Source organism: Manis pentadactyla, chromosome 9 (genome assembly GCF_030020395.1).
Source record: "Manis pentadactyla isolate mManPen7 chromosome 9, mManPen7.hap1, whole genome shotgun sequence".
Taxonomy (NCBI): domain Eukaryota; kingdom Metazoa; phylum Chordata; class Mammalia; order Pholidota; family Manidae; genus Manis; species Manis pentadactyla.
The window spans coordinates 18,745,302-18,758,688 of NC_080027.1; the positions used below are offsets into that span (position 1 = coordinate 18,745,302).

The 13,387-nt window shown below is 41.8% G+C and overlaps 1 protein-coding gene across 6 annotated transcripts in view; it reads right to left on the minus strand.

The window, feature by feature from the left end:
- Positions 1-245: 245 nt before the first annotated feature.
- The window catches only part of CTNND1 (catenin delta 1), a 43,578-nt gene continuing 30,436 nt past the window's right edge, over positions 246-13,387 (minus strand). For 3 of the 6 annotated variants that reach the window (XM_036880449.2, XM_036880442.2, XM_036880441.2), the window contains 13 exons: positions 12,472-12,589; positions 11,169-11,322; positions 10,744-10,761; positions 10,238-10,306; positions 9,301-9,428; positions 9,048-9,198; positions 8,118-8,310; positions 7,640-7,754; positions 7,016-7,103; positions 4,779-4,841; positions 3,932-4,035; positions 3,436-3,522; positions 246-3,155 (listed from right to left, as the gene is read on the minus strand). In XM_036880449.2, coding sequence (XP_036736344.2) covers positions 3,144-3,155; positions 3,436-3,522; positions 3,932-4,035; positions 4,779-4,841; positions 7,016-7,103; positions 7,640-7,754; positions 8,118-8,310; positions 9,048-9,198; positions 9,301-9,428; positions 10,238-10,306; positions 10,744-10,761; positions 11,169-11,322; positions 12,472-12,589 — 1,300 coding nt within the window. In that variant the 3' untranslated portion in view covers positions 246-3,143. The remainder of the gene's footprint in view (positions 3,156-3,435; positions 3,523-3,931; positions 4,036-4,778; positions 4,842-7,015; positions 7,104-7,639; positions 7,755-8,117; positions 8,311-9,047; positions 9,199-9,300; positions 9,429-10,237; positions 10,307-10,743; positions 10,762-11,168; positions 11,323-12,471; positions 12,590-13,387) is intronic. The other 3 variants (XM_036880446.2, XM_036880448.2, XM_036880447.2) reach the window with 3 other exon arrangements.

Genomic DNA, 13,387 nt, shown 5'->3' on the forward strand with positions numbered 1-13,387 from the left:
CGAGTAGCCAGGTTTTCTACAGAAAAACACAGCTCAAGTGGGTCTACCAAACCTCTTTGGAAAGCAAACTCTAATAGTATTTAGGCTCTGTGCTTCAACCATCTAGTCTAAAACTACATCTGTCGGACACAAATCAAGCTTTTAAAAAAGTTATCAGCTACAATGCTTAGTTCCTGGTCTCACTAGCCCAAGAAAATTTTCATACCCAAGACCTAGTTCAACAAAATTGAAACAGGACCATCATGAGAAGCAGCTATATTATTTTTAATCCAAAAATTGGGCATACAGATAGCATTTTACATAAGTTCTCAATATTACAGTAACAGGAAATAGGGGCCCCAGAAACAAATCTCTTTCCATCAGTCTTAATCCTGGCCTCTGCAGTAAAGACAATCCCAGGTAATCCAAGAAGTATCTGCTACTTACCCATATATAATCTGATAGGACACAAGGAAACTACCAGGCCTGTCCCTGTCCTCTCACCAAAGGATTGCAGACAGTCTGACAAGCCACATCGTGGCCCAGTGTTTGGTACTTATATACATGAGCCTTTTAATTCCCTATTTTCCTTATTAGGAGAGCAGTTAAGAGTTGGCAGCTTCTAATCTTCTACCTATGTTACATTCAAGGCAGCCACGAATTGCAATGGGCTCTATTTCACACTAGTTTTGTCAAATGTTGCCACAAAATGCCACTGACTATGAAAGCCATTATTTATACTTGGGTTTCCAATCTCTAAGCTGGCAATAAGCTACTTAGCTCACTGTGCTCTACTTAGCCACATTTAACTTTTAGAATCTTCAGAAGAAAACTGTTTCATCTATAACTAAAAACAATGTTGCTTGATAGAGCTGGGATTGAGATCAAACAAATCCACCCCATACAACAACCCCCTTCTGGTTGCTCTGGGGAGAAAAAGGACACTGATATATAAGGAGTTTAACCAAGATAAAGAGGAAGGGAGAGAGTGAGTTTAAAGTGAAGAAATGACACAGACCCCCCACATACACACTTTAAAAACTTTATTTATATAAAAAACTCATTTGTTTTTAAAAGCATTAACAAGAGAGAAAGAAAAACAGAAAAGGTATGGAACATAAGACATGCCCCTTAGTAGTGGTGTTTGGTGGGAAGGTGGGATTTTTGGTTCTCTGGAATTGAATGTTTAGTGTTTTTATAAACAAAAAAGAAAAAAAAAAACAGTTAACGGTCCCACAAAGCCCATGGCTGTTCTATTACCCACAGCCCACCAAGAAAAAGAGCACCAGGAAAAGAGCAGAAGTGGACAAGAGAAACCAGGAGTGGTGCCCCATTCACAAGGGGGCAATTTCCCCTGTGCCATATGCTCTTGAGTCACAGAGAGGAAAGGCTCCTTTTTGCCAGAAAGTGGAAAGAAATGGGGAGTGGAAACAGGGTAAACAAGGGATTTTAATGCATAGAGGAAGGGAGGTGGTGGGTTGTGCACTTTTCTCCTACCCCATAGCCTCAATAGATAAGGGAAGGGAGAAGACAGGAGAAGGATAAAGATTTCCAGTTGCATTAAACAGAGCTTTTAGATTAAGGGGAGCAGTAAATGGCAAATAAGGAAAAGGGTTAAGAAAAAAAATCAACCAGCATAGCAGCTGATCCCTGTAGCCCAACCTGCTAATATATACTAAACTGAGAGGAGGGAGCACTGGGGATGGGGGGTGGGGGCATGGAGGAGATGGACACAACCTCCCTATATCCCCCTCAGAGATGATGGTAAATTCTGGGCAATGAAAGAGTAAGTGTCATAGCACCCACTCCTCCATAAACTGAGGCTCATCAGAACAGGATTTTCGCAAAATCCTGACCATATACTACTGAGCAAAAGCTTGCTATGACGGAAATTAGTGGCTATAACAATTCCCAGTGGGGAATCTGAGGCTCTCTAGGTTACCTCTCTTCTTTCTGCTATTTAGGGCCAAGAGTGGGTAAGAAAGCAACAAAATATAATTTGCAAAATCATGAGAAATGAGACAGAGGCAAAGAAAGGCACATGGCAGGGAAGGAGGAGATGCAGCCCAGGCCAAAGGCACAAAGAAGAGACAAAGCCAGGGGCAATCCCCACCTTTTAAGGGTAAAGGGGGCAGGAGTATGTACATCAAGTCCTTTAATCAGCCAACCCATCCAGGGAGGAAGCAGGGGAGGAAACAGGGCTGTAATGGGGAGGAAAAGGAGAAATAAGGGCAGGGGGGTCAGCTTTGAAGCTTCCTGTCAGTTTCAGACTAACTGATTCATGCACATCCCTACTAGCTCCTCCTAGAGGTTCTTCTCTTCCTCAGATGTCTTTCTGCTCCTTCTTACCCAAAAAGTCTTCTTTAACACTTTCTCCTCTTTCTACAGCCTCTTGGAAATGGCCAGGCCAAGCCAGCAGACATCACCACAGGATGGGAGAGGAGGGTCAGGGACAGTCTCAGGAAGGGGCAGCGTAGCAGCCCAGGGTTGGCATGAGGCTGGCGAAGAGATGGAGTTTGTTGGTCTTTGATGGTCCCTGCCCTGGAGATGAGGACACCAAGTTTCTTAATCTTAGTTCTAGGAGACCTTCACTTAATCATGGGTCCTGGCTGGGTGGAATGTGCCACTGATGCCCACCTTTTTTGCTTTAAAAATAGTCATTAGGAATATGGGAAGAGCTCACACTTCCCATTCCCCCAAAAATTAACAAGTCCCTTCCCCCACCAGGAAAAAAAAAATCTTGATTAAGAATCATCGGTTTATCAGATTGCTGGACACCACTTACACAGTATGTAAGTTCCAATTCTTCCCACAGCTTCCAGTAGAAAGTCCCTCTCTCCCTCCCTCACACAAGGCCAAGAGTTCCAGGGAGAGCTGGCAAAAAGCTAATTTGCAGCAGTTTCTCAAGATATGCATATAACTGAGTCAGGCTTCTTGGGAGCAGTTGGAAGGGATCTGGAGTGGGGAGGAGGGACAATTAAGCTTCACTGGAAGAAGTTAGGAGTTGATGAACAGAAGGCAGCCACTTAGAGCTCTAAGGTGAGGAGGCAGCCTGGCAGTTGGCACAATAGTCCAGCGAAGAATGGGAAAAATCATCAGTCCATTTCACCACCAAAAATAAAAGTACATATATTATAAGCCCAGATGTAGCCGAGACAGTGGTGCTAAATCTTCTGCTGTAGGGAAAAAAGAGAAAGAGATGTTATTAGTGCTGGGAGAAGACCAAAAAAGCGGCTGAGCAAATCTGCAGGGAAGGAAGGAGCATGTAATGGAGAATCAGATCACAAGCAGCATGTCCCAGCCTCTCAGGAAGTAATAATCACAGAAGCAGCATCCCCAAGCCCCACATGGCTGAGACTAGTGTCTCTGTTCTGATCAGATCAGCTCGATTGGCAAACTGCTGGCACAGAGGGGCCTCCTTCCTCAAGGACGATCTTGGGGGTGACTGGGACATACCATGGGGGATAAAGACCTTTGGTGCCCCTCATCATCCAAAACCAACACATCCAACTCTTCCTCCAGAGATTCCTGCCCCACGTCCTGCTGTGAACACATGCAAGTCGTTAGTATGAGAGTAAGGAAATAGTGAGTTTATGTGCCAGATCTAGGGACAATCCCCAAATCCATAAACTTAAAATAGGATAATAGTAAAAGAAGGGCAAGATATTCAAGGTAAAGGCAGGGACAAAAAGAGGTCATGTATGAGAGCAGATAAGCTACTGTTAGTCAAATAAGTAACATGTTTACAGTCTTCCTTCCCTCACCATATCAACCATAACAGAATAATGGCCCAAGAAATGTCAACATGAGTCAAAACTTCCATTTTTCCTGAAAACCCCTACCAGAAAAGGATACCATCTTTCACTAAGTACTTTTATTCCTATTTCACAAAACAGGTAGGCTTCAAAACAGATCTAGCGTTAGAACACTAACAGTATATAAGAGAATTTACCATCAGGGGTGTTCCCTTCAGTGGCTCCATATCGCCTAGATCCCCAGATCGATCCAGTGTTCTACTGTGGTCCCCTCTCTCATTCAGTGTGGAATAGTTGTTATCTAGTGAAGACAGTACACAGAACCATGATATTTCCCTCTAGTGTACAATATTAAGCTGATCAATGTGAATTAAGCACCTCTGTTAGGAAAACTGAACTTTGCCAAATGCTCCAGAAAGGGATTTTGGTCTGGTGGTCTCTGACTTAAAAAAAAAAATACCTGAACCTAACTGGGAAGACAAAATAATTGAAATTATATGCCATATACTAACAAAGCTAAACTGAAGAGTTCTGTCTATAAGAGAAGAGAGTGAGGATCCTGCAACAGTTAGGAGGGAGACAGCACTTCAGTTAAACCTTTTGGAATGAAGGGAATTTAGAAACACAAATGGAAAGGACATTCCAATAAGAGGTATTATATAAACAAAATTTGGGGAGAACAGTGTGAAGAAATTAGACCAGGTAGTCTGAAACAAGAGTACATCAGAAGAAGACAGAGAGGGAGTCTGGTGTCAAACTGAAAGACTGCAACAGTGTAGGGATACAAACTTGATTCTGTAGTAATGGGGGAGGCATGTGAAGATTTTTTAAAACATTTCAGCATGTGGGAATGTCAAAGTAGATGGACCAGGTTTTACTAAATTTCCTAACATTCTTCCAAATGGAAATGTCCAGCCAATGCCCTTCCAGGTTGGTCAGTGGTGAGGGTGGTAGAAAATACTGCAGAGCCAGGCAGAGCCAGGCCATTCTCCTCTTCCCAGTGACATACTACTCTATAACCCTGGGCAGGAATTAATCACCTACCTAATGATTTTGTGTTTGATCCCATATTGCTCATCTGAATTTCTTCCCGATCAGGTTTCTTATCTATATGGAGTCAAAAAGTTACCCAAGTCAAAAAGCAATTCTTCAAACTCTATTATTTATCATAAAAACTGCTTTCTAGTTTGTTCTCCCTCCCTCCCCTCAGATCATTACCGAGCACCCACTATGTACCAGGTACTAGACAAAAACATCAAGGGACTTAAAGAGATCCCTATTCAACAAACTCTAAATTTAAGAAACAACTCACTCTAAGCCAACAATTTTCAAATTATGTTGTCTCAGGGCCCATTTAAAGTCTTAAAAAATTATGAGGATCCAGAGAGCTTTCACTGGTGTGGGTTACAGGTACTTACCTTTTACTATACTGAGAAATTTTTATTATTTATTTCATGTAAAAGTAACAGTAAACTTTTTCCATGTTAACATAAGTAACACTTTTAATTTTAAAAAGCATTGTTTTACATTTTTGCACCTCTCTTTAAACGTAACAGAAGATAGCTGCAATGGTTAGGAGGGAGACAGCACTTCAGTTAAACCTTTGGGTTTATCTGCTTCTGCACTCAATCTGCTGTGATGTTATTTTGGTCTAAAAACATGGAAAAACCCAGCCTCACACAGTTAAGAAGTTGGAAAAAGAAGGAGAATCTTAATAGTCATTTCAAGTAATTGTGGATATTCTGTTAGTATGCTAATACTCAACAAGTTGTTTCTTTAAAGTTAGCAGCAATGTGGAATATGAATTCAACTAATGATCTTTTCATACTCTTTTAAATTAAAATCTATCAGTCTGTTTTGCACTTTAAATGGATGGATCAATTGCCCATGCATGATTTTGAAATATCATGCATTGGTCACTTGGAAAATACTGGTACAGAGAGTTATGCAGATCTTCTAAATGTTAACACATTTCATTATCTAGTATCCCAAAAATCACATTCATTAATATTACCACTGAGTTCATGAAAAGTTCTTTATAGTATCAGAATGATACCAAGCTCACAGAGGCAGATCCAAGTTTTCTAAAATTATAGTTTTCACCTGAAAATTTGCAGCATATACGGCCTTATTTTTCTTCAAAGTGACAAGTTCACTGCATTCATTTTTGAGAAAATGTCAGCCAAATACCCAAGTTTGAATTACCATAGTTTGTCATTTTTTTCCCCAAGTAAAAATGGTGTTCCATTTAAAAAGTGGCTAGTCTAACTAGCAACTCAAACTACAGCACAAGTGTTTTTCCTCAAGCCAAATATCATGCTTTAGAATGCAGCAGAGTGCTTTATGAGTATTTCCTATTTCATCAGCACAGGATATTAAAAAGATGTGCACTCAGAGGTAGAAACAATAAAAATAATAATTCCTGTAGCTCCACCAAGTACACTGTTAAGTGAAACTGGCTCTTTTTTTATGGCAAGTACCTGGCTGGCAATGAAGACTACAATGACTAGTTAAGTTTGATGTCATAACTCTGTGGTTTATGCTCAGCACCCAGCAACAAGTATCACCACTGCTTTTGTACCATCAGCACAAATGACAACAGACCTGGGAACCCTCAGTCCACATTTCAAGAACCCTGATCATGGCAAAATCCAAGTGTCACTAATAAGGGTTACAATATAACACTTAGGCTAGGGTGGGGGCAACATTTTACAAGACAAAATGTGATTCATCTTTTGGGGAAAAAATTTGCTCACATGGCAAATTTGGCAAAAGTGTTTAAAAGATATAACCTGAAACAGCAGTGATTATCTGTGAGCAAAATAAGTGATTTTTGGTTATTTTTCTAGTTGTCTGTATTTTCTTATTATTCAAAAGTAAGCATTTATTACTTGGCAATATATGGTGATTTAAAAAGAAAAATAATCATTTCACAATATAGACATATATCAAAGAGCATTACATTGTACACCTTAAATTTATACTATGTTATATGTCAACTGTATCTCAAATAGATAAGAGAGAGACCAGGGCTCAGTTTCTGGTATTTTAAGTCCACAAAGACAGGGAATCACAACAGGTTAATGTCTGTTTTGTTTTCTTTTCTAATGCCTAGCATACCAGCTTCCACATTACAATCCTGAGGTGAAGTATTATTACCCTCTGCCAAAAGACTACCTCATTCAGAAATAAATAAATATCCTATTTCTTAAATAGTAAGCCCACTAATGAGTAGCAGAGATGGAATAAAAACAGAGGGGTATGCCCCCTGGATACTGTACCTGATTTCTGGTTCCGATCAATGAGAGGGAGGGTGCTGTCATCGTATGAATGACTGCTCTGGCTTCGAGAAGCATTGTTTAGATTCACCTGGAGGCAAGTGCCAAATGCAATGTCACAGAGTACTGAATTCACTCACATCTTATTCCCTAATGGGCACAGATCTTTAGGTCCCTATTCCCAAATACAGTTCTTACCAAAAGATAATTCATAGGGTTAAATAAATACCTACATAGTGAAACAAACTAGGATATTACGGCTTCTATTTGTGTTCCCGAACAGAGGATTACTAAGGTACCAAACACTCATACTATCAGAAGACAACACAGCCTGAGAAAATGGCAAACTCCTTCAAAGGACTATGGCAGTTTGGGTAAAAGTCAAAAGGTCCTCCATTACCTCCAGCGTTTACAGTATCCTATGACACAGAGGAAAACCAGAACTGTTTCAGCAGCAATGAACTGTAGGCACCATTCTTTTATGGGAGGAATAAACCAAATGATTTCTTTACTAACACAGACTTGGGTGAAATGTGATAGTGCAATAGTAGAAACCAAAAACAGCAGCATTACCTGAGACCAAGAAAAAAAAAATGGTGAAAGTCTCAGTCCCAAGAGTTATTCTACCTGAAAGTCTGATTTCTTCCATCCTTCTTTTTCCAGGGGCTTCCGCAGCTCCTTATATCCCCAGATTGTCTGTAATACAAGTGCTGCTGCTCGAACTTCTTTTTCTGAGCGATTCCTTTTAAGGATAAATTAATACCATTTGGAATTTGGATGTAAGACCAGGGAAGAAGCTGAGCATGTGCACTCTCTAACAGAGCGTAACGTAAGACTACAATGCCAGAACAGCTACAGTCCATCCCAAACAGTGACAAAGAAGTTTGATGGAAAGTCTTTTATCAATTTATGGGTCAACATTAAGACAGAAAACAGAGCAATACTTCTTCACATCTTACATGCAAATGAAGGACAATAACCGTAGAAAGCAAAGGGGGGAAAACAAATTTAAAAAAAAAAAGAAAGCAAAGGGGGAAGTCCCTTCCTAGCAACTCCCCTCTCATACTCAAACTCTTCCAGTTGTAATTTTAAGTGTTAAGCTCACCCTGATTTGTTGATCAACACCAGCTTCTCAATACCCTGTGTCTCTCGAAGCCTCTTGGCAGCCTCCAAGTTCTCAGCAATAACCTCATTGATGGTGTTCAAAATAGAGACGACAGTGTCCTCAGAGAAATTCTGGGAAGAGCTCTGTTGTCCTCCTGGCAGATTCTTTACCAAGTTAGGAATAGCATGTTTACCTATAGCGGTAAGACAGAAGGAATGTGTGTGCAAGGAGAGCAAGCTGAGTCAGACTATGGGGAGCTGATGCTGTGTTTAACTGCACTAATCGTATTAACACTGGGTACTAGCCCTATGAATCAGTATCATTCTCCTTCAGGATTACCATATCAAAAGAGCAAAGGACCTGGTATAGTCATGAACTTACCATCCTTCCTATTCCTTTGTTTATTCTTTCCTTCCTCAACCATACTGAAACAATGTGAATACTTTTTATCAAATATGCTACACAGTCCTTTCAGATATTCTAATGAAAATGGCATATTCAATATTTTAATAGCTCAGTAGAATAGAGTCATTAGGAGTTTTTAAAAAACAAAAACCTGGGCTCTGTTACTCATGAGCTATCTTATCTCTGGGCAAACTACTTAACTTCCTTGACCCTCAGTTTCCTTACTCTATTTTTTAAAAATGGACCTTTGTAAAATGATGACAATTTAATGAGAACATACAGAAGCATTTAACAATGCCTACTAATGAAGTTCTTAATAAATAATGCCTATAATTCTACTTTGAAGAGTCATCACTTCTTGTTTTCCTAAGAGCCATTAAACAATTACCCTCGCTAACCTTCAGATTCACAAACATTTAGGTCTAGCATGCTTCCTCTTAGTCATTTCAGTAAATAAATAATTTAGCACCTGCTATAAGGCTCTGTACTACATGCAGAGGTAATCGCTAACATCCAACTCCTTACCAATTAATTCCTTGTTGCGAGCATCCACGGCCAGATTTCTCAGTGCTCCAGATGCAGCTTTCACTACCCGCTCATGTTCATTGGTCAGGAGGTCAGCAATGGCAGAAAGAGCCTTCTCTTGACGCAGCGCAGAGCGGATATATCGACCATACTGGAAGTAGCCCATGAAGAGAGGTAAGACAGATTGCAAGTGGCAGCAAAATATTTAGCTAAGTTCTCCCACCTCCAAAACCACTTTCTAAAAGGTACTCACCGTCCAGCGCCCAGCACACAAGTTCTGAATAGCTCCAGCTGAGGCCTCTAGGATGGCAGAAGTCTTGCTCTCCTTCAGAAGTGAGATGTATATCCGAACCACCTCTGGCTGAAATAAAAGCTCATAGCCTACAGGGCAAGAAAGCACAGGATAATCAGCCTTCATCAGTACATACAAAGTTCTGGCTGGCTGAAGTCCAGCCTTAGTACTCTGGATTGATGGATTTGTGCTCCTAAACATACCATCAGGTTCCCTCAATTATCCTACCCACCAGCAAACTCAGAGGCTTAGTTCCATGCTTTCTTAAGAATAACTCATCCATGGAAAAAGCAGAGCAGATATCGACTCATCCTATGCAGCCCCTCTTTCCTTCCTCCTTGCCTCTCTCCAGTTTGCTTTGTCCTTGCTTGGCACTCAGGGGGTTCGTCTGCCCACTGGTAGCACACAGGGTTGAAAACTCCTCATTTCAAATGAATTATTGCTAACTTGAGTCATTCTGTCCACCTTTACTATGACTAAGTAAAAGGGCCTATCCTAGATTTAAGAACACCTAAAGTTTTTCCACCCATGGAGAGCTGTGAATTTCATATTGATATAAAGATCCAAACTGTGATAAAGAGGCTTCTTATAACAAGTAAAGTGTAAGTCCTACGACTATGTAGTGGCTAGCTAGGATATAGGAATTTCTGGTCTACACTATCCTCAAGATCTTATCCTGTCCTCAAGTGTTCTAAGAGTTGCCATGACAAGCAATCCTTCAAAACTACTACTACAGCACTACAGAGTCGTCTGCTATGACCACCATCACTCCAAATCCTTCAGCTGGCGAAGAGAGAACAGTGACCACACTGCACAGACTACTGTTAAGCCACCATATACTTATCTGCAGACCATGTTTATGAGAACCCTGGAGATGGGAAAGAAAAAAATAACTTACCTCGAGCAGGACTAGTTCTTTTAGGGAAATCCACTGTATCATTTGCGGGATCCTCGGCAGGTTTTTTCCCTTTGGAAATTTAAAAGGGAGGAAGGGTAAAAAGTTTAGAAAGGAAAACAGTCTATCTGGTATACTTTTTATTCTTCAGTCAAAATCTTCAGATTAGAGAGGAATCAAGAGGGAAAAAACAGAAACAAACAAAGCAAGGCCCCCAGCTTGTTCCAGCAGGGGGCTTTGCAGAGAACAGGCAGTAGACCAGTAAGATAAAGGTAAGCACTGCTGCTATTACTGTCCCGAGCTCTGGTCATTAGGGCTGCTGCCCAGAAACTGCATGCCAGGAGCCATTAGCTCGGTAGAGCTAATAAACTTGTTTCAATAGTCTTCTCCAACTGAATTTTCCTACATGCATCCACAGAAAAGGGTTAGGCAAGGAGACAGATACTAGAGAAGCTAAAATCAAAACATGCAAATTAGAAGTAGATAGAGCCTTAAAAGACTCCACTCACCTCTGGAGAACCACTCATCTTCCAGTGCATCACCCAAGGTGGAAAGCAGAAAGAAATGAAGGAAGAAAAATGCAGGAGAGAGATGTCAACAGGATCATGGGCAATAAGCAGGAAAGCAGAGAGGATAAGAAAAAACACAGGAAACAAGAAGAGGAATGGGGCAGAAGGCCCCATATTAGTTGGGTTCTTGTCCTTCACGGTCCCAATCACTGATACCAATACCACCACCACCACCACCACCACCACCATCACCACCTCTAGAAGCACACGACACAGGGGAAGCAGCCGCAGAGCAAAAAGACATCCTTGACTAGACAGAGTCCTACACTGCTTGGCAAGTTATTTTGCACCTAAAGCTAAAAGTATGTATACCTTCCTTTCCCCATCCTACATTACAAAGCAAGGAACAAGGAACCAAGACTCACCTTTGCCCTTCTTGGCTCCAAAGCAACTGGCAGCATGTGGTCCGGTACTGTTGGCAACACTGGGAGGTGCCTCCTGGTAACGCTCTGCCTGGGGGATCTCCCGGTGAACTTGATACGACAAGTTCCGAAGGAGGCAAACACAGTTCTCCACAAGCTTGGGAACATAAGGTAAAAGGCTCAATGAGAAGAGAATGCCTGTAGTGATTTCCCAGCAAGTACAGGTTTCTATGACTCAAATATTAAAATATTGATCTTCAAAAGCACAGCCCAATCCATCATCCCTCACTAACAAAGCCACATAAGTGCCCCAGGCTTCTCAAAACCCTTGTAGCCTCATGCTAATGGAAGGTTTCTGCCATCATCTGGAGTATGACAAAAATTAGGGATACCGTTAACTTTGTTTTCCTGTCACTAGCACCACCACCTGCACCTCCGCGCCCCCCACAGCCATTTCTGTTATCCGTGGGCCCTGCTCTGCAGCCCTCCCAGCCTGGCTGTACGGCCCCCACCTGTTCCTGTTACCTACCTGCATTCACCTGTCAGGCCCTTCCCCCTAGCCTGGGGTGGGCAGAGCTGTACCCAGTGGAACTAGAGCTGTCCTAGGATTATCAAAAAATAAGCAGCAACCTTGCAGGATCTGGGCCATCATGTACTCTCTGGCTGCAATTCCAGTCCCAAGGTCCTGCCTTCCACTTAAGCAGAATCTTATGCGCCCAGGGCATCAACCCCTACCAGTGGGCCTCCCACCAGATGCCCTGCACTGAATGCTAAACCCTTGGGAGCAGACAAGGTCACCATGAGAATGGCCTTCCCAACGGGCATAGGAGCCTGATTTCCAAGGGGACAAGGAGCCTGGGTTGCCCCTGACCCCACTGAGGAAATTCCCCTTGCCCCTCAGCCCCTGGGATGTGTATACAGACTATAAATATATAAGGGGGAAAGCGGTAGGTGGGGAGGGGTTGTGGGGCAAGAGGCTCACTTCCCCTCCTCCCTTCTCCCCTGGTGCCCTACCCCTGGGGCTGTGTGTTGAAAAGTAATAATAAAGGATAAAAAAATTAAAACTTTTTTAAAAACTTAGGGCCACCCTTTTTCCTACTTAGAAAAACGTACAATCTTGGGTTAAACAGATTATATAGGTGAAGGAAATTCTAAAGGGAATAGTTTTCTTCTAAGATGAACACCCACTTTAGAGAGTAGGGGCTGGGAGAGATAGCTAATGTTATCTGAAAGCCTGAAATGATGGGTCTGCACTACAGGAACCTCGTGGTTGCTGTGAACGGAATTCACTCAGCCATTAACTTACCTTGCTGTCTGAATCCTTCTGCCCAATCTCAGCCTGAACAATGAAAATGAGGGCATCCACTAAGCCATCACATTCCCGAAGTTTCCGGCGAGCCTCACTTCTTTCTGAACTGACATTCCTGAGGGGAAAGGGAGTGGCTTCCAGATGACTTGAATCCAGAAATCCTCCCTAAATATCCTCAACATCTGTAGCCTCAATACTTTTTCTATTCACTTTAACAAATGGTGAGTACCTGTTATAAGCAAGGCTCCACAGATGAGTAAGGCATCTGTAACCAGGCCATGGGGGTGGGGGCAGAGGGGTAAATAAAGTATACCAACAATAACTTAAGATAGAATAGATACTTCTTATGTAGAAGTACAAATGAAGAATGGGGCATAGCACACAGGGGTACATTCCAAAGAAAGAAAGAATATACTGGACAGAATCAGGAGAACTTTCCAGAAGTAAAGGCACTTGAGTTTAGCCTCAAAAGACATATAAGGTAAGAAGGGCATTACAGGCTGAAGGATGAGCAGACCATCCTCATATTACCCTTCTAGTATTCTGTATTCCTTCTGTTGCATTTATTGCAGCCTGACTTAACATACAAGTAACTGAGGGCAGGGATACAGACACACACAAGCCCAGGACTAGACAACCACCTACATGTGGTCTACGAAATTGAACAGAAGTCTACCAAAATAGAGGAACAAAGTCAGAGAGGCCAAGAAGTGAGGAGGACATGTGGGGAACAGCAAGAAAACCCACAAGGCATACATGGTACACAAGGCAGAGACAAAAGTAGGGGGACAGACGAGTCAGAATGTATAATATGCATAGAAATGGAGGCTGAAGGACAAACTAAAGAATTTAAACCTTTTTTAAAAGAAATTAAAATTAGCTCTCAAAAATTCAATCTTCATACTCTCAAAGC